Source organism: Protopterus annectens, chromosome 1.part0 (genome assembly GCF_019279795.1).
Source record: "Protopterus annectens isolate FY-2018-M chromosome 1.part0, PAN1.0, whole genome shotgun sequence".
NCBI lineage: Eukaryota > Metazoa > Chordata > Ceratodontiformes > Protopteridae > Protopterus > Protopterus annectens.
In genome coordinates, this window is record NC_056725.1 from 406,563,069 (window position 1) to 406,590,300 (window position 27,232).

The 27,232-nt window shown below is 38.0% G+C and overlaps 1 protein-coding gene across 1 annotated transcript in view; it reads left to right on the forward strand.

Annotated features, from left to right (window-relative positions):
* GNMT (glycine N-methyltransferase) overlaps positions 1–27,232 on the forward strand; it is a 252,808-nt gene that overhangs the window by 94,343 nt on the left and 131,233 nt on the right. The window contains exon 2 of the mRNA XM_044060275.1: positions 17,926–18,053. Within this exon, the coding sequence (XP_043916210.1) occupies positions 17,926–18,053 (128 nt within the window). The remainder of the gene's footprint in view (positions 1–17,925; positions 18,054–27,232) is intronic.

Here is a 27,232-nt window from a genome sequence, read left to right on the forward strand (position 1 = left end):
TTGCTTTTGAAGGCACAGTAACCCAACTGTCCTTATTCATGCATTCAGGCCAATACTCCAGACTTGACTACCTTTAGTCATGACATGTTTTGTGCTTTCTTACTTTTGTTAGTATAGCATAAGTAGAGAGCTGACTGTGCACTGAAATTCTCAGTTTATGAAAAGCCTGATATCCTTTACATTAGGGGATGGCCTCAAGTAAGTTCCAAACTAAAAAGCAAAATTTATCACAGTAAATGTATATATGACCAAACCAGAAAATAAAAGCTGGTAAAACAACAGTAGGCTGTCAAGATGCCTTCATTAACTGATGTTTGTAAATCTGTTTTTTTTTTTGCTAGCCATAGTACTAATGAATAAATCAGCATTTTGCCCTCTAACTTAAGATGTTTTAATATATTTGTACATTAATAAATGTGGCATCTATAAACACACATCACTGCAACTGCAGCAAACACCAGGGTGATCAGAAAGTAATAGGTTTTCTGTAGCCATCTCTCTTATACCCTCCATATTTTCTAATCTCACACTTGTTTGATCAACTTGACTGTAATTTGTTTTAGAAACTGCTCTTACACTGTCCTATCATCTCTATGCTATAAATAACTGTGTAATAAATGTGTCTTTTCTCTGTACTGTGTTGCATAATGTTCAGTTTGCTTACAACCTTGGAATTAACTATTATGTAATATTACAGCATGTACTGCCCTGCTTGTAACTCTTACATAGTATCAAGTATTTTGTTTGCACATTATATGTGACAATAAAATTTATGTCGTCTTTAATACTGGCTGTTCTAGTATCTTCAGCACAAGACTGTAAATGAAAATGTTCGTATCACTTATCCACTCAACAAATGTAGTTGCATACAGACAGGAGAATTCAATGGAATAATTCCAGGAATGTGTAGGGTCGGCAGGCCAATAGACGAAGGAGTTGAAAGTTTAGCGACAGAGTTGTCGGGTGATAGCAGCGCAATACTACAGCTGTAATTTTACGCACACTTAGACCAATAGCCACAGACCTAAGTCCTTTCTGATTTATATGATCAGTCTATAAAAAGGTCAAATGGCCATAGAGCTACAGTAACAGTATCAATAAAACAACTAGTGCTATTACTTTCATGATTAGCTCTCCATGTGACTGTGTTCTAGGGTACAACACCAACCTGTGAGGCAGCTGCAGCAGTGAAGCAGAAACAAACATGAAAATGTTAAAGCAACGGCAGAAAAGCACTGACAGGCCCGTTCATTTTTTTAGGGTCTCTACTTATTGTACACATTTAGAGTTGGTAAATTGCTCCACAAAATATCTATTTGCCAGGCTTCTAACTTAAACTTGTCACATTCATGAGAAGGAATGGTCATTCCTTTCCTGCCATCTTTTTAATAGTGTTTTAGGTGAATTTGGCAACAGACAGTAAGTTATATAATATACCGGGTTGGGTCCCCAGTTTGTGTACAACAGGCGTTTTAATTTAAAGGAAAATTTGGAGTCAGCTACAGCAACAGTTATAAATGTTTCCACCAAAATATTTTTGTGGACCAAACTTTTAAAATTAAAAAGCATTGATTTTGTGTTTAAACTGCATCAAACCTGTAATTGTAACTCATATAAGTTGTTTACCTTGTCTTTTATGATTTTTGCCACTATCTGTATATTGGCAAATCTGAACGTGCTATTAAAAAATGTATTTATGAACACATGTATGACTTAAAAATGCTCAGTGTTAATAATGCGTTGTTTTAACATAAACAAGTTAGCCCTAATAATAAAATGTTTTTATTTTTTATAATGGAGCAAGTTTTACCAGACATTGGGGGGGATCTTGGGAACAGAAGCTTAAGTTAGAAGCAGAACAGCCCCCTGTTTTAAATGATAAGATTTCACTTAACTGTGTTCTTAAAATGCATGCAGCTAAACAGTAGCTGGAGATTATGCTTTGTTTTTACTGGTTGTTTCTTTATCCTTTTAGTTATATTTTAAAAAAAAGTCTGTGTATGCTTAGACTAGGTTCATGAGGTTCATACTGATTTATTGCATTAAGGATTTTATTGTTCAGCTGCTGCTACTTTAATTTTTCAAGTGAGTGTTCCAGGATATGATTGGTTGTTTAATGTCATGGTCATGTGTCCTTTTGAATTTGTTATTTAGGTGTGATGTTATTTTCATTTTAATGTTTTGATGAAGTCCTTTGTGTAGGGATGAAAGTGCTCAATGTTTTATTAAATTATTAAATTGTTCTAGCCACATTTTTCTCTGTGTACTTCCAAGTTTATGTGCACTAGCAAATCCTGCTTCACTTTGAGACTGCCTTGAGAATTTCTTCCTTGTTGATTTTCCTCAAGGTTTTTCCTGTTTTTTTTTTTTTTTTTTGGGGGGGGGGTTCGAATTTGGCACCCCTTCTAAACAAAATACTTTCTCAAATTCTTCGCCAACCACCTAATACATATGCTCATAATGACTGTTTTGTATTGCATCCCTTCTATAGTAATCTTTTAAAGTACTACTGACATATTTATGTGTTTTTTTCAGACATCAAGACACCTCCTTTGATCTAAACTTCATCACCTGTATAACTCATGTTGACTCGCTACCTCTGAGTTAGACTATAACAAATGAAGGCTACAATAACATCCAAAATAGTTTTGTCATCAGAGTCAGGTCTTGGTCAAATGGGGCCATAGGTAAGGTAATGGAACAGAGGCTTCCCACATCCCTGCACCCCAGCATCCATGCCCAGCATCCATTCCAGTGTCCCATTACTTGCCCCCCCCCCCAGGTACCATAAAACACTTACCCCCCCCCCCATTTACCATAAAACACTGTTTAAACCTGTCAGTGTGCATGCAATTTTCATCTTTACTTCTGTTGGATACAGATGTTTAAATTTCATTTAAAACTTTTTTCAAATGTTATAGCACATTCACTGATAGCCATTTGCTAAACAAAACAACACAACTGAAACCGACTTGGCAGCAATAAACTTCTTCTTTTCCCTTGAAACTTACATTCATTGAAACTGCATTGAAACTCATATTCACAAAACATGCATATGGCCAGTGGTGAATTAAGTGCACCTTTGAGCTGTTTTTAAACCATGGGCCCCTTGCACACATTTTTGGGGCCTTGTATAAATGCATGAGTTCTTTGATTCACCTTAATGATTGTATTTGTTTAATACATCACCACTTGTTACAGTGACTTTTAAATTTGTAGTTTTGAACATTTTTCTAGTAAGCAGTGAAACAAAAAATGAAGCAATAATGACAAGGCTATCCATTTCAGAACATCTACCATAAAAAGCCACTAAAACTGCTTTCATCATAACCCGCCAATATGCACAGCCTCTACACAAGTAAAAGTCATCTGAGTAATTCCTCATTAAAGATACCTGTAATTATTGAAGAGGTTGTTGCTGGCAAATAGTTTTGCACTAAAGTGTTTCATCTACAAATTCAGTGCTGCGGACTTTAAAGAATAATCTGCCCCTATCTTATTTATTTTAATATTTGTTAAACGGGAAAGTCCGACTTGGAAGGAGCCAATTTTCAGTGGAGGCCAAGGGAGAAATGCTATAGATGAATGTCTTTATAAATTTGTATCTTACATTTAAAAAAAATGGCAAGCTGATGATATGTAATAGGGAATGGCTGTCAAAAAGACAACAGGTTCATAGTTACTAGGCATCTTATCCAAAGAAGGACACAGGAGTGCAGCACCTACCCTCATGCTGGACAGTAGTGTCAGCAATCAATCTACCTGGTGTGAGAAGAGAAACCAGAACCTTCTGCACCAATGGCAAGAGTCCTACACTAAGGCACTGTACGAGCACATCTACTCATGCATGAATCGTGCCATCCCAAATAGAACCAAGATGCTCTCCTCAAAAAAAAAGGAAGCCGATCTGGTGGTCCCCCTGCCATAAACAAACTTTACAACAAAAGGAAGAAACTGTTGCAGAAAAGTGGAAAATCCCAGGATGCAAAAAACTCCCTCACCAGCCTCAGTAAGAAGCTGAGATCCCTCATAATATCCTCCAAAGCTAGTTATGAAAATAAAATTGCCAAAGATTCCAAAGACAACCACAAGGCATTCTATAACTATGTCAAGAATCTAAATGGCAATGCTCAGATCTGCATTGAGCTACAACAGAATGGCATTAAATATACTAATCCCAAGAATATTGCCAATATCCTGGCAGATTGATTCAGTGCCAACTTCACCCCCCTCTCATCCCCTTAATGGCCCATTTCAATACCGGAAGATTGCCAAATTCTGGTAATAATGGCCACACAGGTAAAAAATGCACTCTCCAAAGCTAAGAATACAGCATCCATGGGACCAATGACATCCCGGGCTGTGTACTACATGAACTACAAAATGAACTGGCACCTCACCTAAGTGTCATATTTAATCATACCCTCTCCTCAGGCTTCATACCCACTGAGTGGTGCACATCTAACGTTATCCCACTCCACAAGGAGGGATCCACCTTGGATCCTGGGAACTACCACCTGATCAGTCTGACAAGCCTGATCTGCAAGGCCATAGAACGTATTATCATGGAACTTATAAACTAAGACATTGGCAACCTTCAAACACTGGACCTCACACAGTTTGGGTTCGTGAAGGGCCAATCTTGTCTCCTGAACCTGATAGACTTTTTTTAAATCAGTCTCCAGAGCCGATGATGAGGGTAAGGCAGCCACACAGCCTATCTGGACCTTGCCAAGGCCTTTGACACCATCCCCCACTTTGGAATCATAGATAAACTTACTAAGCTGGGCATTAATCCCTACGTCACTCGATGGGTTGCCAACTGGCTTACTGACAGAACCCACACTGAAAAAGTAGCTGACTCCAAATCCAGCTCCAGACAAATGACAAGTGGAGTACCTCAGGGTTCAGTCTTGGGACCTCTCTTATTTGGCATCTACTTCTCTGAAGTACAGACCAACACTAAGGGACTCTAGCTAACAAAGTTTGCAGATGACTGCAAACTGGGAGCCATTACTGAATCCCCAAATTATGTGGATACTCTACAAAAGGGCTTTACAGAAACAGATGCTTGTTGCCAGAGCCATGGGCTCAAGCTCAGTGCCAAGAAATGTACAGTTATCCCCTTTGGGAAAAAACATGTACCCATGAATTACCACATAGGTGGCAGTACACTAAACACCAAAAGTGTGATAAGAGACTTAGGGACGCAGGTGGACAGTGGTCTCACCTTCGATAACCACATAGCCACAACAGTCAGGAACTCCTTCTATGTGGTACACCTCATCACTAAGGGCTTTTCATCCAGAAAAAAGGAGCTCATTGTCCCACTGTACTCATCCCTCATTAGACCCATTATAGAATACAACGCCCCATTTGGTGTGTACCTCTCAAGACATCTGCAACAAATGGAAAGGCCACAGAAATACCTCACTAAAAGAATTACAGACCTAAAGCAGATGCCCTATGCTGACCACCTTAAAAAACTCCAGCTGTCACATATCGTCTACTCAGAGGTGCTGTCTGCTTAACATATAAGGCCATGTCAAACCCAGAGCTGTTGGACATGCTACACTTAAAGAAATCCCTGTCCCTCAGAGCCACACGTTCCAGGGATCTAAACCTTGTCATCACAATAAACAAAACATGCTGGAGGGATAGGTTCCTGACCCAGAGACTCCCCATACTCTGGAATAGACTGCCCATACATGTCAAGCAGAGCGCCTCTTTGGCCCTCTTCAAAAGGAACCTTGACGATTGGATGGCAGAAAGGAAATTCACCCCGGGGATCACGTCAGTCACCCTGCTAGACAGGGGTCCAGGGAAATAAATAGTGTGGGAAGAAATAGCCAGGGAATTGTTATGGCTAGGCTGGTATAGGCCCTAGGGCCGATAGCCTAGTACCAACCTATGAACCTATAAGTATGCTAAAACTAAAACTCTGTGATTGACAATAACATGATGTAATCCTCGCTGATTTACAAGAACAAAAACAACACAAATACAGTTAAAGAAAAAAATGGCATTTAGTGTGGAGGTTTAATGCACTTTCTTACCAAAATTAAGACTCATGATGTGACTGTGAACAAAGTCATTTAACTAGATACCTAACTTGCCTGGGGCATTTTATACACATATACATAAATGCACACACATGCGCACATGCACAGCTGCACCTAAATCAGATTTGCAAACACGTGCAGGCTGCACTTAATCAAATCACACACACACACACACACACACACACACACACACACACACACACACACACACACACACACACTTTTGCAGGTGATACGGTGTAGAAAAGGTGGCAAATGCTTTGCTAGAAATTTTCATCAGGGTAGATGTTCCAAGGGAGATACTGACTGACCAAGGTGCCAACTTCATGTCAGACTTGCTGACTTGTTTGTGGAAGTGTTGTGAGGTGAAAACATTAGAGATCACCCCCTACCATCCCCCGACTAATGGTTTTGTGAAAAGGTTACACTCTACATTAAAGACTAAGCTACTGGTATTTACAGACCAGTTGAAAAGGGCAAAGTTAACCATTAAAGCCAGTAAGTGTCAGGTGGGTATGGCAGAGGTTACATACTTAGGACACAGAGTACAGAGTGATAAGATTAGGCAAGAACCTGTCAAAGTGTAAGCTATTAAAGCTTGGGCAGTTCCTGTTACTAAAAAGTAAGTGAGAACATTTCTAGGGACAGCAGCGTACTATAGAAAATAGTAGAGTAGCTGCACCTCTTACTGACCTAACTAAGAAAAATAAACCAAATAAGATAGTGTGGACAAAGATTTCAAACAGGCATTCCAAAAACTTAAAGAGAGTTGAGAGGACCCCCTGTGTTAGCCAGCCCAGATTATATTAAAGAATTTGTTCTGCAAATAGATGCAGCAAATTATGGGGTGGGGGCTGTACTTAGCCAAGTTTCCTTAGAAGGAGAAGAACACCAAGTTGTATATCTTAGCCAAAGACTTCAACCTAGGAAAGAATGTTATGTAGCTGTGGAGAAAGAATGTCTAGCCATAGTATGGGCACTGCAGAAACTGCAGCCCTATCTTTATGGAAGAAAATTCGCCATACTCACAGAGCATAACTCTCTAACATGACTAAATAGAGTCAGCAAGCAGAATGCCAAGTTACTGAGGTGGTGTTTAGGGTTGCAAGCATATGACATGACAATACAACACTGCACTGAGGTTAATAATGCCAATGCAGATGGATTGTCCAGGAGAGGAGTTGGTTGATATTCCCAGACAGACCCATTTTTCTGAAGGGTCGTTTTTCAAGGGTCACTTGAAAACCATGCTTGAGTCATGGGTTTGAAATGTGAAGATGTTAGACACTGTCATCTGCGATAGCATGTTTGGCTAAAGTTTTTACACATAATTTCAGATGAACCTGTGTATTATATGCCAGCATGACTAGCTATGATATTGTAAATAATAATAATGATGAAGCGTGCTTTTGGATGCACGTGAAAACGCTTGTTATTTTTTATTTTTTATTCTTGTAATAAATAGTTTGCTTTTACATCGTGGTGGTTTCTACCTGTTTCATCTCTCATTGGGTTTCTGTCTTCTCGTGGAAACCTTTGGATGGTGGCAGTCCTCATTTGTATATTATTGTAAATAAGTTCTTATATGTTGATTTATGATCTGTTTGTACAGAATGTTTTAAAGACTTGAACAGTGTTCCTTTACATTTCTAACTGTGCATATTTGTGAAGAAGATTCTAAATGCAGACTGTATCAGGATCAGCTGATCTGCAGATGATGTCATCAGAATATTGAAAGTTGCTATGTGTTAATGTCAGAAGCTGAAATATAGGAAGGAACTTTAGTAAACATGCTGTTGGTTGATTTTCAAAATATGAAATGAAAATTAGAACTGGAACAGTTATTACACTTAAGTTAGTCTATAAAGAGCCTGCTGAAGACAATTGAAGTCAGTTACAGTTGTTGTCAGTTAACAGCCAGTTATAGCTGCCAGTTGCAGTTGTCAGTTGTTTACAGTTGTACTGTGCAGTAGATACCCAAAAGAATTTACTAAGAACTGTAAGCCTGCCTTTTCTCTGTTGTAATAATTTAGTTTAGATCAGGAACAGTGTTCTTTAGTCATATAGGAAAATTATAACTAATCAGTTAGACTTTTTCTAAATGTTGGATTTCTATCCTTCAGTACTGATTTTATTTTCCTGGTGATTGAGTTCTGTTTGTTTACTGGTAATTACGGTTTTATATTTTTAAAATTTTGCTCATTATTAAATATTTTTATTAATTTACATAGTAGCTGGTCACTCAGTGTTTGCTTTAGTGACTTGAGAGTGGTTATACCTGCTTTTATAACTTCCTGGGCCACTCTGAAAGCCTGGCTGTTTCTCATAATTTGCTATCATTTGTTTTAATATCTAATTTTCATAATTGGATACCCCAAGTTGAGAGAGTGAGGAGGTTATAATGAGTTCCAATGTATGGTTTTGACAACAGCAAGCGGAGATACATTTTTGGCCCATTATTTATGAATGTTCATAGGTTCCTAGGTCGGTACTAGGCTACTGGCCCTAGGGCCTATTCCAGCCTAGCCATAACAATTCCCTGGCTATTTCTTCCCACAGTATTTACTTCCCTGGACCCCTGTCTAGCAGAATGAATGGCGTGATCCCCAAGGTAAATTTCCTATCTCCCATCCAGTCATCAAGGTTCCTTTTGAAGAGGGCCAAAGAGGCACTCTGCTTGACATGTATGTGAAGTCTATTCCAGAGTCTGGGGAGTGTCTGGGTCAGGAACCTATCCCTCCAGCATGTTTTGTTCATTGTGATGACAAGGTTTAGATCCCTGGAGCATGTGTCTCTGAGGGATTGGGATTTCTTTAAGTGTAGCATGCCCAACAGCTCTGGGTTTGACATGTCCTTGTATGTTAAGCAGAGATCCCCTCTGAGTAGACGATATGCGACAGAGTATAGGTGGAGTTTTTTTAGATGGTCAGCATAGGGCATCTGCTTTAGGCCTGTGATTCATTTAGTTAGGTATTTCTGTGGCCTTTCCAGTTGTTGCAGATGTCTTGAGAGGTACATACCAAATGGGGCGTTGTATTCTATAATGGGTCTAATGAGGGATGTGGGACAATGACCTCCTTTTTTCTGGATGAAAAGCCCTTAGTGATGAGGTGTGCTACATAGAAGGATTTCCTGACTGTTGTGGTGATGTGGTTATCGAAGGTGAGACCACTGTCCAGCTGTGTCCCTAAGTCTCTTATCACACTTTCAGTGTTTAGTGTACTGCCACCTATGTGGTAATTCAAGGTTAAATATTTTTTACCAAAGGGGATAACTATACATTTCTTGCCATTGAGCTTGAGCCCATGGCTTTGGCACCAAGCATCTGTTTCTGTAAGGCCCTTTTGTAGGATATCCACATCAATTGGGGATTCAATAATGGCTCCCAGTTTGCAGTCATCTGCAAACTTTGTTAGCCAGAGTCCATTAGTGTTGGCCTGTACTTCAGAGAAGTTGATGCCAAACAAGAGCGGTCCCAGGACTGAACCCTGAGGTACTCCACTTGTCACTTGTCTGGAGCTGGATTTGGAGTTGGCTACTTTTACAATGTGGGTTCTGTCAGTAAGCCAGTTGGCAACCCTTCAAGTGATATAGGGATTAATGCCCAACTTAGTAAGTTTATCTATGATTCCAGAGTGGGGGATGGTGCTGAAGGCCTTGGCGAGGTCCAGATAGGCTGTGTGGACTACCTTACCCTTGTCCACAGCTCTGGAGACTGATTCAAAAAAGTCAATCAGTTTCAGGAGACAAGATTGGCCTTTCATGAACCCAAACTGCATGGGGTCCAGTGTTTGAAGATTGCCAATGTCTTAGTTTATAAGTTCCATGATAATACGTTCTATGGCCTTGCATATCAGGCTCGTCAGACTGATGGGGCGGTAGTTCCCGGGATCCAAGGTGGATCCCCCCTTGTGGAGTGGGATAACTGTAGCTGTGCACCACTCAGTGGGCACAAAGCCTGAGGTGAGGCTATGATTAAATATGACACTTAGGTGAGGTGCCAGTTCATTTTGTAGTTCATGTAGTACACAGCCTGGGATGTCTTTTGGTCCCATGGATGCTGTATTCTTAGCTTTGGAGAGTGTGTTTTTTTTTACCTGTATGGCCATTAGTACCAGAATTTGGCAATCTTTCAGTATTGAGATGGGCCCTTTAGTGGGTGAGAGGGGGTAAATTTTGCACTGAATCAATCTGCCAGGATATTGGCAATATCCTTGGGATCAGTATATTTAGCCATTCTGTTGTAGCTCAGAGCAAATCTGAACATTGCCATTTAGATTCTTGACATAGCTATAGAATGCCTTGTGGTTGTCTTTGAAATCTTTGGCAATTTTATTTTCATAACTAGCTTTGGAAGATTTTATGAGGGAGCTCAGCTTCTTACTGAGGCTGGTAAGGGAATTTTTTGCATCCTGGGATTTTTTTTTCCTTTCTGCAACAGTTTCTTCCTTTTATTGTAAAGTTTGTTTATGGCAAGGGACCACCAGATTGGCTTCCATTTTTTGGAGGAGAGCATCTTGGTTCTATTGGGTATGGCACAATTCATGCACAAGTGGATGTACTCATACAGTGCCTTAGTGTAGGATTCAGCAGTCGAACTTTCATTTCCTGTATGCATGGGTGTCATGAAGTTTGTCACTTCGAACATGAGCAGCAGGAAGTTTGCTTTGGAGAAGTTTTTTATGGAGGTTTCCTTACTGGGGGTTGGGGGTGGGATGTAGAAGTCAAGGGTGATTAGCTTATGGTAAGACCTGACCAACGAGGGAGTGACCATAGGTGTGGAGCATCGATTTCCAATGTTGGTAATGACCAGGTCTAGGATATTGGAGCCCCTGGTGGGACTAAGGATTAGTTGATCCAGGGCATTGGAATTTATGAATTCCAAGAACCGTTGGGCAAAGGTGTTGGTACACGAGTAGTTTTCCCAGTTAATGGCAGGGTAGTTGAAATCACCCAGTATTAGGGTGTTTGGTTGTATCTTAATATTTTCCTGTATGTTTAGAAAGGTGTAGTGAGAATCTTGGGGCATGGTGGGGGATCTGTAGCAAGCTACAATTTGGATTACAGTCTTACCTAGTGTTAGTTGCACCTGGAGAATTTCAGATGCATTGTGTTGTGCAACTAGTCTGGAGGTGTGAATATCCCTGGTGAATATGGACACTCCGCCACCTTTAGTGTTCCGATCTTGCTTTGGTGGCCGAAAAGTGTGGTAAGAGTTGTAGCCTGGTATTGCAGGGGTGATCTCTGGAGTATTGAACCAGGTCTCAGTTACTGCACACATATCGATGTTCTCCATTTTTAGGAGTGCCTCGAGAGAGTGCATTTTGAGATTTAGACTTCTAGCACTGAGTAGCATTACCTTCAGATTTTGCATGCTTGTACTTGTTAAGGTGGTGGTTTTGTCCTTTGAACTTTACCTAAAAAAGGCACTATAGGGGTGGCAAGAACCTTAGCCAGTAACCTGAATCCCAAGGGTGACAGGTGCAGACCACATCATTGTGGTCTGTTGATCATGTTGTCCCAGGCAGACAGATACTGGATCCCCTTTGAATGACACCAGAAGCTTAGCCAATTGTTGAAGTCAATCATTTTGTCCTTATACTGTAGTATAATTTTGGGCAAAGGCAGGATGCTACTCAGGGCTAGGGTCATACCTGCCTGGGCCACATGATCCAAGAGCTCTTCCATGTCTCTTTTCATATAGTCCAGGGAGGTATGTCTCAAGTCATTCACTCCAGCATGGACAATGACAGAGTCATATTTGTACTTGTTGTGGACTGACTTGAGTCCGTGCATTATGTGGTGGATCCTGGCACCCGACAGGCAGCTGACTGCAATTTTCTCCTTGTTCAGCCTGGTGAGTGGGACATCAGTGTGCCTGACTATAGAGTCACCTATGACTAACGTGTTGGGTGTGTTGTCTTGCCTTAGGGGCTGTTGTTGGGTGGCACACTGGTGTTGTGAGCTATGTGACACTTTGGTTGTGATTGGTGTTTGTTTGCATTTCAGTTTCAGAGGTACTTGTTGCTTGGGCAGGTTAATGTTAAAGGCCTTCACATATGTGGGTTTAGTGTTCCTATGTTTGGGTGTTGGTGGTGTGGGTTTAGAAGGGCTATGGGTTGCTTAAGGTGTAGTGTGGGTGTTAAGCTTCTCCTCTTGACTGTCTAGCACAATCTTGGGTGGAGAGAGCTTTGCTTTCAGTTTGCTATGTAAGTGCAACTCTCGCAGGTTGTAGTGTAGGGTGGTAGGAGGAGAGGGTTATCTGTGTACATGAGGCAATTGCTGCACTGCCCCAGTATGCCCAGATTCACCAGGTAAACAGGAGAAATCACTGGAAGCTGACCCTTGGACATGCCTGGTTTGGTGCTTTTTTTTTGTTAAAGTACAAGAGCTGTTTTCCCTTACCTTAGCAAGGTACTTTGCAATTATAGGCTGTTTAGTGCCTACGATTAATTTCTTCTTATTAACAAGGAGAGATGAGTGTTTGTATCAGTGTAAGACTTCCTAGTGCTTTCCAGCAGGTTTTAAAGCAAGTGCTAGTCACAGGGATGCTTAAAGGTAAGATGAAAAAAAATGGTTTATCCTAAACACTGCAGTGTGCACTAGAAGAGTTAGATGTGAAAGTAGATAACTTATGTTTTTACTAAAATGTTAAGTTTTAGTGGAGAGTCACTATTTTTAAAACAGCAAGATAGATTGAGGTGGTCACTTTTGTGTTCTGGTACTATGGAATACAGTAGAATGGCCAATAAATTTAAATAGTTTAAGGGGAGTGATTTCACAAAATGATAATTTTATGCTTACTTACACAAGCCAATAAAAACAGAGAGGAAATAAAATATATGGTTAAATTAACATAAGGGGAAGGCAACTGGAAAGACAGTGGTGTTTAAGAACACTACAGTAACCGGGTGGGAGGTTGGGGAAAATTTATTCTTTCAGTTTTTCTCAAGCACAGAAGTACAGCTGTACAGTTATGCAAGTGGCTTTATTTGGTGTGTGTGTGTGTGTGTGTGTGTGTGTGTGTGTGTGTGTGTGTGTGTGTGTGTGTGTGTGTGTGTGTGTGTGTGTGTGTGTGTGTGTGTGTGTGTGTGTGTGTGTGTGTGTGTGTGTGTGTGTGTACTTGATTCCTGCAACCCACAATATTTATTGTGGAAAAGAAGGCATTGTTTGAAGTAAACAGGAACCACATCATATGATTCACGTTCTTTGGATAGTATATTTGTTTCCTTGTTTTGTTGACTATTGACAGCATGTTTATTATTTAGCCATGATTAAACTGGACAACAAGAAGTCTAAAAGATTAATGTTAATATTTTACTGTGACCACATTTCTTTCTAACGGTTATAAATTATCCAATATTATTTTTCTAAGTTGCCAGAAGAGTATCAAGAGTATAGTTTCTCTCGCTATCAAGTTTGAGACAGTTTTGGTACCCACCATAGGAAGCAAAATACTAGCCCAGTGTGAACAGTATTATAGGGTTATTAGAATGGTAGGGGGAAATTAACTGCAGCGCAATAAATATAAGTATGAGCAAATCTACCGTATACATAAATTTAAACACTGGCAAAAACAAAAGGTATTCACAGCTCGTCTGGCTATGGAAACCACAAGATTTTAGAGCCAGACAAAGAAGTGAAGGTTATCTATTCACCTGAAAAAAGAAGGTGCAAGAATTTGTTTTCTGAAACAAAGATATCTTTTCAGATCTCCCAGGCAAACCAGTGCAATGTGGCATGGTCTTATTTATCTGGGAGGAGAAGTAAGGGTAAGGCTCAACCCTTATAGAATTCCAAAGATGCAAATGGAAACTATTAAATAGGAGATAAAAACATGTAACATCTGTGAGCAGTCAAGGAGTCTAACGGTGTATGAAGCAGTCCTGTTTTTATAATGACAAAGTCTGCTGGTACTATTCCTTTCTAAATTGGCTTCTGATGTCTGAATGACATCCTTAAGTTTTAATCCATACCTGAAGTACCACATACATGAGTTAACTGAAAGGTTGTTAATGGATTTCGGCAGATCTCTTTGAAAGAGCAAACAGAATTTTTAAAAAATACTTTTGATTTGAGTTTGGGATTATGATAGGGATTGAAATTTTGATGGTATTATGATAAAATGTCCATGTCTGTGTATGTAACATAAAGATTAATGTTAGGTTGATCCTATTAGAAAAAAATAATAAAAAGGACTATGTTTTAAAAAATGCCTTTGCAATAACAATAGCCTAGTTTAGTTCACGGTGCTTCCATTTGGGTTGCAGTGCACCTGTGTAACCTTTCAATACCTAATGGAGTTTGAATCCTGGTTCAGGCAGTTTTGCTGATACACTTTCTCCTTCCCCCCCCTCCTTGTCTGATTACATGTGTATTGTATTGGTGCAGGGCAAAAGTGCTCCTGCACTTAATTCCGTATGAATGCAAGGGTCTGGGGACCAGGGGATGTACTTAGTTAAAAATAAGTAGTTAAAAATGTAAATAAATACATAGAAACAAATGCGTAGATGCATTTCCTATGTTCTCATTGGTCTGTTTTTGAGTGAATAATAGATGGATGAGAGACAGAAAGATGAACCTTCAAAACCTCAGACACTTTACAGCTGTTTCAGTAGATTAATGGTTAAGAGCAGTTAAAATGCTGATCTTGGAAGATGGACTGTGATAAAGTTGTAGCTGAAGCATGCATGTCATTTGCTCTGTGATCCTAGACATTGGACAGGACATGTGCTTCTGAAAAACTTCTGTTATAGCATTTCAGGGGGTATGCAATCTTTCCTTTCAGATTTGTTGATACACTCTCTGCTCTCCCTCTTTGTCTGATTTATGCATGTGAGTGTGGCACATACACAAACACACACACACACACACACACACACACACACACACACACACACACACACACACGCACGCCCACACACATTGCAGCAGTTGGTGGTACAGTATGCTAGCATTAAAGACTTTATGCAGGAGCCATAATTAAAAGAATTTTCTTTTTATGCTTGTGTGTTTCCCAGCGGGTGTCACTTGGGAATCAGAAGATGTGCTACCAACAGATAAGTTACACTTCTTATTAGCTTTCAGCATCATACTAGTGATCATCAGAAAGCACAGTAGACAGTCCAGAATCACAGCACTTACATTTTGCCAATGTCCTTACAACAGCAATATATGAACTGTTGCTTTCCCCTTTGTAGTTTCCCAAGTGGCACCCCCCCCCAGCTGAAAGCTAAGAAGCAAAGCACAAAAAGAATGTTCGAAGACTTAAGTAGCAAGCCTTCACAAATGCAATATCAGCATTCATACATCCAATTACGAAGCCACACTATCTTCTTGGCTTCATACACAAATGGTCCCAGTACTGCATCCTTACAACATCACAACTTGCTGATCATGGACCCTAACAGCATGCATCTGGGGCAGCCATCTTCTTTGCTTCATCCTAGCTCTGGCTCTGATCTTGCATGCTTTTTAGCATGGTACAACTAAGCTGATTTTAACATGAAAAATGCATCTTTGTTGTTCACTGACATGATAAACTTTAAAAGAGGAATATTCAGCAACAAACAAAATACTGTGATAAACAAAATAAACCACAAATAAAGCCAGTTCACCAACTTTAATAAGAAACAATCTCTAGCACCTTGGCTTTCAAGAAGCCTTCCAGGAGTAAAACCTAATATTAGCTTTATTTGTGGTTTATTTTAAAAGAGGAATGCCTGTATACCTCAAAGATATACTTCTAAGATATATCGCACAATCAGTAACAAAGAACATTATGCTGTACTATGATGTCAAGACTACTGATTTTTTTTTTTTTTGGTTTAAAAACTATTACTTCAATTTTCTTAATGACAAAATTATCATATTAACAATCAAAAGGGAAGCATTTAATGAAATTAAGACTGCAAACTTGTAAACGGCAGAGGAGTTATATAAAATACAGAAGTGTACCCATTTCATTTAGGCAGTCAACGTGCTTAGAATCAGACATTTATTTTATACAATTACCCTTAGAATTCATAAAATGTCCTAACATGGCTGTATAATGATCAATGTGGTGATGCTGAATAATGATACTGAATAGTGCAACATGGTTGTAAGGTACATATCAAGGACATGCATAGCACCTCAACTGTTATCTTACTAAGAAATCCACCAATGTAAATAAGATCGCTGGTGAATGCAGGAGTGTACCATGGCAGCAGTTACAGAATTCATAAACAGTAATGGTGTGCAAGTGGCATATACCTAAATATGCACATGTGCAAGCAGAACTTCACAACACTATGAGAACTCCAGAAAGCCATAATATGTGGTTCCCAGGAAGATTCCTAACATCTTTATTAATTTAAATGGGCAGGAAATGGGTACTTAGGATTGTTGGGAAGGTGAAAAGTAAGCAGCCGATACAAAAATACACAAGGAAGGAATGTGTGGTAGTGGATCGGGGGAGAAAGTACACACACAAACACACACACACACACACACACACACACACACACACACACACACACACATATACATATGAAGGGGAGTTGCCCCTTTTATTCTAAGGAAGGATAGATGACATGGAAGAAGGAGACTTGGAAACTTGAAAAGGAAGTTACATATAGATGGAAGCAGCAGCAGACAAACATATACAGCAAAAAAAAAAAAAAAAAACAGGGAAAATGCTGAGGCAAGGTGGGGGGAGGACAATGGATAAAAACACACAACTGGTGACTGAGAGGATTGGCCTACAAACAGGGAAAGAAGGAAGGAAGGTGACACACAAGGAAGGGAAACATTACAATAGGAAATAGGGTGGAATCCAAGATCCATTTCATGCTGCCTTAAGCAGGACTTAGTCAAAGGTTAGTCCATGTCTGCCCTCCATGCAAAAGTCCTACATCAGATAGTACACAAGACAATACCAGGAAGCAGTACAACTCTGCTAGTCACAGAGGATGTTCTTCAGGCTGTCAGTGTAGGTATCATACTGCAGGTCCACAAACTCCACCATCATCTTCTCCATCTTTTTCTTGGTAATATAAACTGACCTATTGGCTGTATCACCAAAGGGAGCAACAACATCCACTTCTGGTGATCTACTGCCAGAGGCCACCAAGGAGCCTTTCAAATTCTACCCTCACCACGTAATCTCCATGGTCCAGCAGAGAGACAGGCCTGGAGGTAGAGTAGGCAAGCAGCAGAAGGCAGGACAAGATGAAGGAGTAGATACTGTTGCAATACCACAGGCACAGCTATGGCTGACACTGCATAAAATAGTAGCAGAAATGGAGAAAAATAAAGTAGTGATCTAATAAATATATAAAAGAGGGAAGACGAGAAAGACGGAAAACAAATGCATTAGCATTCAAGTCTTTCTCTATTAACCACACAGGTAGTTACAAGAAGACTAAACATCTGCTATCTGGAAGCAGCAAAATACCCAAAAACACAGTAATAGCACAGCAAATGTTTCTTAAATGGGCATTTATAGTAGCACTGATGGTACAATGATTAAGAACTTTAATATCTTCTACAGCCAAGGCATACACTATTTTGGGATATGCAGACATGAAATATACTCTCAAATGGTTCAAAGTATGTGCAGCAATATGGGATGTTAATAACATGCTAAAATATTTAAGTGATTAGCAGCAATTTTTTTTAATGCAAAAGTTGTATAGGATACTACAAGTCATGTGTTATTAGGATGCAGTTACAACTTCTCTGATGGAAAGAGTTCTTTTTTTGATGTATATATTGGAAGATATAGCAATAGTTGATACTTAGTTTATTGGCTCACATAATACCTTTTAGTAAGACATAAAATGCAATGGCATATTTTACCAATTTTTCTTTGTCTCCCCAGAGTTGACTCCATCATGTTGCTGGAAGAAGGCTTTGATGTCACAAGTACAGATGCGAGTGACAAAATGCTCAAGCATGCCTTAAAGGAACGCTGGAATAGAAGGAAGGAAGCGATATTCGATAAATGGGGTAACATGACTAAGATACATGCATTGCATATGTTATATTGATGCCCAGAATGTAAACAAATCAAAATGTTTGAGCTTAGCTTTAGTTATTGTAGCCAGACTTAAGTATAAAAAAGTTCAAAAAGCAATTCTTAACATGGAAAAATTAGAAATTGAAATGTATCCAGTTAGCATTCAGTAAAGTACCTTTTGCCTGTCTCTGCCTTTGAACTATATGAGCATTTACAATTTCAGTCTTCTCTACGGATATGTTTATGGTTTGCCTGTTTAACTTATTTAATTTAAAATTTGTTTGTTAATTAGAACAGTGGACTGATCCCAGAGAACCTACTTCACTCACAATCCAGGAGAAAATAAGAAGGGTGAAATTAAGAATAAATAAGGCCTCAGTCATTCCAAAATGAAAACAAGTTAAACATTCGTAACATCAGTAATTAAGCACTGGTTAAATGATGTATTAATACAAACATGCAAAATATAAAACTGATTGTAAATACGCCTTGACACTGACTAAACTGAAAAAAGTCACAAATAAAATGTGATATCTTCTGGCATGTAACTTCGATTTGATGAGGTATACACCCTGGCACACCAAACACAAAAGCAGAAGTAAAGCAACTTCCTTTTTTGTTCATTACTTAAGAGTTAAAGAGACGTGTACATAGGAAGGATAAAGAGGTTCTTTGAACATTTTTCTCAACATTTAAAGGGTTAAAGTGAGCTGTACGAATAAGAGATAACAGCACAGAGCTGGACTGGACCATGGTGTTGAGTATTTAATCAGTGAGGAGGAGAGGGAATGTACTGGAGACATGAAACATATTATTTGAAAGTGGATACAAATTTTAGCTAAAACATATTGATTTCACATAGAGTTGTACATGCAATATTAAGAACATTTTAAAAAACAATCTACATGATAATGCATTCATCTGTCTGAGATATGCATATTATATCAATTAATGATATAGTATTAACTTCACACCAAACTTGCTATCATGTTTTACAGATGAGGTAGTTAAGAGCAGAAAAATAATATATAAATAAATATAGAATAATATTTATCTTACGTTTATACTCTCTAAGGGAAGAAAATTATTAATAGACATTTCTTTAAAAATAATGTAGATGACCTACATAAAGTCTGTAACTTTGCTTTTTTTAATAGAGGAAAACAGTTATCTTTGATAACTGCTTGATTACTGAGAACATTCAGATTAAATATAATTGATTGTAAAAAAAAGGACATAGTACAAATCCAACCCGCCAATAATGTTCTGAAATGATTGTAGCATAAATTGTATTTTAGAGGATTCTAAAATGGAATATCATATTTAAGACCAATATTATAATTCATATGAGCTGACTAGATTTTGGCCATTGCAGATGACTAAAATTTATGCTCCAAAAATACATTCTGACCCATGCAGGAGACCAACATTTATCTTTTGAAAAATAATTAATAATTTTAAACAACAAATATGATTAAGTGCTTTGAAACAAAAAACATCAAGTACAAAGTACTTAAACAAATGTGTTTGAAATTCAAGTAATCTAACACATTTAAAAAAATACTGAAAAACAAAAATCTTTTAAAACTATTGTTTTTGTAGGATGGCAAGTCTCCCACCACCCACACACCCCCTGCAACTTATATATACCAACTGCAATACTGGAAAGGATAAATGCCCAGTCTCCATTATACAGTTATAACGTACATGAAAAGAACCGCAATTTGCAATCTTTTTATATAAAATCAGAATTATCAGCCTTTTCATTGTTCAAAAAAGTAAATATCTGAGCAGCTGCATGCTTTTTATTGTGTGCTGAAATACTGGTGTTTTCATCAGTGGTACAGTTGCTCGAATTATGTAATGGCCAAAGTTCATTGTATCGATTATTACATAATTACTTGGCTTTTCCATTTTCTTCATGTCTATGTATCCCTGGAGTTACTATACTTAATTTTTGAGGATGTGGGGGTAAAGCCCCAAGATAAAAGTAATTTTTTGTTGTTTTTCTTTTTGCAGTCACAAATGTAACCTATTGGTTTACATTTGTGATTACTTTTTTCATTGATTTTAATTGCTATTAATGGTAATTGCCAATTAATTTATTTGTTCAAAGTGTTGTGTTTCAGTCAAACTTTCCAGCAAATATGTATTATAAACTCATAGAAAGAAAGAAAGATAGATAGATACATAGATAGATAGACAGACAGACAGATACACTGATGAGTCTATACTGAACCACCTGTGTAAACTTTGACAGCTAAAATCATGATTTGAGTTTCAGTATGTCTCACACATTGACACTGACTTTCAATTCAGAATTTGAAAGTAGGAAAAATATGAAACAACTATTTCCGTTGACTACAAATATACTAACTATGGGGGTCACACAGCAGTAGAGGAAATGACAAATTCCTTTATCCCAATCACCTGACCTCAGCAAAAGACTATCACTTCTCCTCAATCCCAGTGTCTCAAAAGAATGAAAGTCCATTCTCCTTCACATACACTGTGACCTAGCTAGAGAATGCAACATTTATTGCCTGTAGTATAAGTTAATTGGAAAAGAGGGTTATTTCCTTTCGATTACACTATGATCTGCAATCAAAAGGCAACATTGATAGACTGCAGTGCAAGTGAAATGAATGGGTTCAGGCACCTAGGCTGCAAGACATTTCCCTGTAGTACATTTGGTTGGTGACACATGGCTGAAGTGAAACACAGCTACAGAGGAATATGGCTGTTGTGAATTCCCTGTGGGCAAAGAAAAGCACACATTACCATACTCACAGCCTTAATAACGAAGTGCATGGAGGCTGAATAAGTAATAAATGCTGTGTTCAGTGTACAGTACTTGGGTATGTAACTACAACATGCAGAAGTGTGCTACAGCATGGAGGAAATCTTGCATGTTACTGTAGTCACATTTATGCTCCAGTATGCATTTTAGATAATGTCCCCTAAACACTGTGAAGGGGGGTAGTGGTCTACACACACCAGTTATAAAGGCACTGCCCATTGTGCACTGCATTTTTACTGCCACTGACATGTCCACTGTCCAGCTTGCTGCTGATGCCTGTGATACTGTCTGCTGTCTCATGTTGCCTTGGGGGCCACAGACATTATTTTCACTGTGCATTTTGTTATGGAAGTTGTGGGTGTGGCACCATATTCTTCTCTTTTCCCTCAGGGAATTCACAGTAGTCTGATTTCTCTGCAGCTGAATGTCACTTCAGCTATGTGACCCCAACCAAATGTACCACAGGGAAATGTCTTGCTGCCTAGGCACTTGAACAGTGGTGGAGGGGGTACCATCAGGCGCTTAAACCCAAAAAGAATAAACCCTTGTTCTTCTTTACTTATACAGTGATATACCAAAAGAATACACCAGCTATATAATTGTATGTACTTTTATTTATTTATTTATTTATTTTTTTTTTTTTTTTTTTTTTTTATTATTTATTTTTTAATGAAAACCTCCTCCATGGATTGCATTTAAACAAAGGGCAGAACTTTTATATGTCTAATATAATGCATTATATGTCTAAATTTATGATTGGATCAAAATGCAAAAGTATTGAAAAACAGTGGACTGCTGCTTGCATTTTGAAAATCAAGTAACACACAAAAAAAAAGAAAATGCATAAAAGATTGCAAAAAAAAAAAAAACAGATTTCTTTTGTAATATGTCAACCAAAACTGTACTTTTACATTTAGACCTAATTTGTCTGAATATTGGTAATGTTAGTGAAATGATTTGTCTACTGTATCTAAGGTTGGAGTTAGGGTTGGTGTGCATTGGCAACATTGAGCAGGGGGCTTTTTCCCTTTGTCACAAAACAATATGAATATATAAAAATATATACTCCTATCCTTACCATTTCTTTGAAGAGAGGACCATTGGACAAAATGTAAAGCAGAACTGCTACAGCGAAATGACAAGTATGACTCATTAGGAAAATTATGGCAATAGCTTAAGGACTACAAAATGACTTCTTAAAAAAACATGCTATGCAGCTAATCTGCTTTGAAAAGGAATTATATTTATAAAACATCCAGTATCATTCAGTAGAAAAGATAAATGAACACAGTTCTGAAGAGTACAAATTAAACATCTGTTGAACTCCAAGTAAAGATCACTTTGACAAACATTTCAGATGCATCCAAACCAAAAGCAAAAATAGGATTACTAGTAGAATTTGTCAGACCAGTAGATTGCAAAGTTGAGGAATGATTATTTCTCTGATGATGTGGTATGAATACTAATTGAAAGGGAGAAATCAAAGTAGGTACTTCAATATAAATATGTTCATGTCAAAAGTCATAAGTACAGTTGTTGCATAATTGTTTGGATCACCAATATGAGAATTAGACTTGGGTAACATTTTTTCTAAATGACTGATGTGCAAATGTAATTTAATTTCTTCCAATGTATAACAAAATGATAAAAGAATATTGGTGAAATTCTGTTGATGACAGAATGAGCACTATCCTATTTGCAACATATATATTTAGATTATCCTTTTAAATGTTTCATCATTGCATATATCAGATAACATTTGAATAGAAATCTCAATTATATTTTCATTTATTTTGTCAGTATGTTATTATCTCTTCCGAGGCTAGGATCCTTAAGGGATGCAGTATAGCAAAGAAGAAATAAGACTGCCCTCCAAAAGGTTGTTGTGAAATTAGCCATTTAACAGGATTTTTGTCTTAATCCATGGTACTCTTTCTGGAGCACAGCCAGTATGGAAATATATTTGTTACATCAAAGAATTTCAATTGTGAATGGCAGGACACTTCCAGTTTTGTCTGGTCTGTTGATGGCTCTTTTTTGTCGAAGGAAACTGGTGGAAATTGATTAGCTTACTGTTATGGGTCATGTAAATCAAAATTCTGACTTTTGACTGACTTTTAAGAAGATGACTTAGGAGGAAGAGGAGGCTTACTTTTTATCTTCTGCAGATATTCTGACTGACAGAAATTGTACTGATAAGTATTGTCTAATCTAATGGCATCAACTCAAACACTGGTCTTATTATGTCCCAAAAAGTCAATATTCTACCTTTCTTGATTAACTGTATAACAGCTATCTGTAACCCTCAGTAATTTATCAGAAAAATGAAAAATAAATATGAGAAACGGGACAAAAATATGAGGAGAGAATCAAAGAAGGTCTGCAAAACCAGGGACAGTTGAAATATATTTATGAAGTACAGACTGTTTGTGTAAAGTAAATTGTAAATACCATACATCCAAGAACCTGCCACAGATATTGCCAACTGATGGCATCAAAGGCTTTTTCCAAGTCAAGTAGTATAGCAATCATTGGGTCAGCTATTCTTCATAACCCCTTGCATGTACTTTACCAAGGTTTACATGCAGTCTACAATGGAGAGGCCTTTATTAAGTCCGGCTTCTGTCAGAAAGATTAGAGAGAGAGAAATAGGGTCCCTTTAAAACAGTCAGCAAGTATTCATGCAAAAAATGTTAATCACAATATTAAATAAAGATATTGGTCTACAGTTTTGTATCCTTCCTTAGTTTTAGAAAAACAATTATTTTGAAAAGTGTTAAGGATTCATTGGCCATCTTGTCTTTGCAAAAAAATTCAGACTCCCTCTGCCTTATACTGTATGGGTGAGTGTCCTAGCAGAACAACTAAGCTCATTCCTTCACACCAGGAGTTTCCCAATTTTGTAGCCATGACTCCAAGATCAGAGGGCTGCCTTTCTCATGTACAAGTGTACAAGTGTACCCTGTCATATATGACAACTATTAACTGGCAGTGTGTTTGAACTTGCATTGCTTTTGCACTTCCTGATACAAAAATCTGCTAAGTCTACATAACTGGGGAGTCTTATCATCATTCACCTCTCGTCAGCATATATCTGAGTCATATTTGCCTAAAGGCTTGGACTTTGCCGTTGCATACATACTGTGCACTTCTAGTTCAAGGAGCTCCCACCATGGATGGATGAGGATACCCCATAACAGATTAGGTCTTACAAATATCTTTATACCATTTTGTATTTGTGTGAGCAGGTCTGGTTCTGACAAAATGAGGGGTTCCATTCTCAATGCATAAGTCAGTCTGTTAGGTCCAAGAAGACTAAATTTAAAGCTAACATCTCTATGATCTAGAAGAATGGATCTGACAATCTCTGCTTCTTGTATCTCCACAATAATACCATCCTTAACCATCCAATAATCTATCCTGCTATAATTATAACTACCTGAATTTGTGAATATGAAGCCCTTATTTGTGGGTGGAAAACTCATCAAAAATCTTTTAGCCCCATCTCATTTGCATATACATTTAATTTTTGTGTTTTAACATGCTGCTGTGATTATAGCTGCATGCAGCCCTGCAAAGAGCTTGGTATTGCATTATATTCCCCCTTGCAGCACAAGTGGGGTAGATTGTTCCTGGCAGTTACCTAATGATTAAAAAAAAAGCTTTAAATAACTGCAAGGAGTCTTCAATAGAGCCATACGTATTACCTACAATAATGGAACATTTCTGGAGTCCCAAAATTTGACCACATTGCTTTCAATGCTTATGCAGTTTTAGTCTCGAGTAATTTGCAGCCTAAAGATGAACTATCAAAACTGTCCGTTCCTGTTTTTTCATTAGGACATCAGCTATATAGACTGATGACCATCTAGAATGAGCAAATAGTTTTATTATTTTTAATATGACTTATCACAACATTGCTTTCTTACTTCTTTGCATTAGCCATTATCTTTTTAAATGGTTTGAGATTTTCTTTTAATAGGTTTGCATTAAAAGCGCAATTAATATAACCTCTCATTCTGAACCAAAATGAAAAACAGATTAATATAATAACTACTTGCTGTGGTCAAGTGTTTTTAAGAATACTATAAAGCCTTTTTAATCTGAGCAGATGAGAAAGAATGCATCAACTCAACACTTTCACCCTCACAGGCAAACTAGTAAAGTTACTTGCCTTATTGCCTTGAGCTCCTGAAAAGGAGTTATGCCAATTAAACTAAGTTAATAAAAATGTAAGTTTTCTCTAGTTTCTTAGAATTCAGTGTAGCTTCCCCTTGGCTCCTTCTTTGAACTTTGCAGTCCTCTTCATAGAAGTGACAGGATGAGAAGGAGCCTCTGGTGTTTAACATGTCCAATCCCTATAGTACTGGTTTCAATTGATAGGACTTGGTCACCTGTATGGTCTTGTAGTACGGGTTTCATCTGGTGGAACTTAATTATACATATGTTCTTGTAGTATGGGTTTCATCTGGTAGGATTTCTTCAACTATATGCTCTTTCACCTGCAGAACTTTAAACCTGTTTGTTTATTTATTTATTTGTTTATTTATGTACTTATTAATTTATTTGACGTTTGTTAACCAGGTTGGTCCAATGGAGCTAAAAGCCCATTTTCAGTGGAGATCTGAGGAGAAAAGCCCCAGTACAATAAAAGCAAAAAATAAACAGTGAGAGGATGGTGGCATGATATAAACAAAGATGATATATAAGTTGTTAGATAGCATGGCAAATGCAATGAAAACACAAAAAGTGAAATATAACTTAAAGAGATAAGTTGTTACATAGCATGGAAGACATACAAACTTGAAAATTTTTACATAAATTGTAGCAGAGAATAAAATATGAAATTGAACTACAGGTTCATACATCACATATTAGAGTGATACAGAGATACTCCATAGTTGCAAATCCATGTGAGTTTGAGCTGTAAAAAAGTAAAAGAAAAATACTGAAATTTATTAGAAGTAAAGAAGGGGGGGGGTTCATGTAGTGTCCTAGCAGGGGCAGATCCATGAGGTTTTTTTTAGCTCTATTTTGAATTGACTTACGGGTATGATGTTTGTTACATTAAAAGGGCATTTGTTCCAGGCTTTAAAAGTAAGAGCATCTGTATAAAAGTTTGCAAATGGTTTTACTGGGCTTGTAACTATGTAGGAGATGTTGGTCAGAGCTTTGGAGTGAGCGATTTGGGATGAAGTAGTACACTAGAGGAGAGAGGGAGGGGCAGGCAGTGGGTTTGTTGAGTACAGAGTGTGCTATGTGTAGCTGTGAAAGTAGTAGTTGATGGGAGAATTCCAGACACTAGAGGTACTGTAGTGCAAGGCAGTGGTGAGAGGTGTAAGGTTGATTTGTGGCAAATCTTTTAATTTTGTTATAGGTTTGTTTGAGTTTAGCAATTAATGTGGATTATAAATTGTTAGGATTGGTGAGGCATAGAGTAGGCTGGGTAGGAGGAATGCCTGAGTCAGAGAAAGTTTAAAGTCTAAAGTAAGGAATTTTCTGTTCCTATAATCTCAGTTTTTGGTGATTTTTGTGATTCACTGTTGAACATGAAGGTCACATTTTAATTGATCATCAATAATGGTACCAAGGAGCTTTGTGTGGGATTCCATTTTTATTATTGTGTTATTTAGAGATGAAATGGTAAAGGTGGATTTGTGATGAGAGAGAGATTTAAGAAAGAAGAGAAGTTTGGTTTCATTTGGATTTAAGATGAGTTGTTTTTTTGTAAGCCATCTTTCAACAGAAAGGAATGAGTTTTAGGTAAGTGTGTAAAGTTGAGAGATGTTTTTAGAAGAGCAAGAGATAAGAGTGGAGTCATCTGCATATTGAATAATTGAGGAGTAAGTACATGATGTGTGTAGGTTGCTAATGAAAATTTTGAATAGTAAGTTTAAGAATAGAGCCCTGGGGGACTCCCGTTTGGATGTGTAGAAAGCGGGAGCAGGAGGTGAGCCATCCGACAAACTGTAACCTGTTGGTAAGGTAGCTAGAGAACCATTCAGCAGTAGAAGAAGAAGAAAGGTTGAGAGCAGATTGTTTTGTAAGAAGCTTAGAATGTGATACTGTGTCGAAGGGTATAGAGAGGTCTAAGAACAGACAAGAGACAAGTTGGTTGTTGTCTAAAGCTTCACAACAGTATGAGTAAAAGATATAAGGGCAGTATCAGTGCTTTGATTTGGTCAAAAGCCACGCTGGGTAGTTGTCAGAAGGTTTTCTTTGAGAGGCCGTGTGTGTATACATTTTTCAAGGATTTTTGAAAGTGGGGAAGAAATAACTATGGGTCTGTAATTGGAAGGATCTGTGGAGTTTCTTCTATTGTGTAGAGGTGTAGTATAGAAAGATTTCCAGATATCAGGGACTACAGAT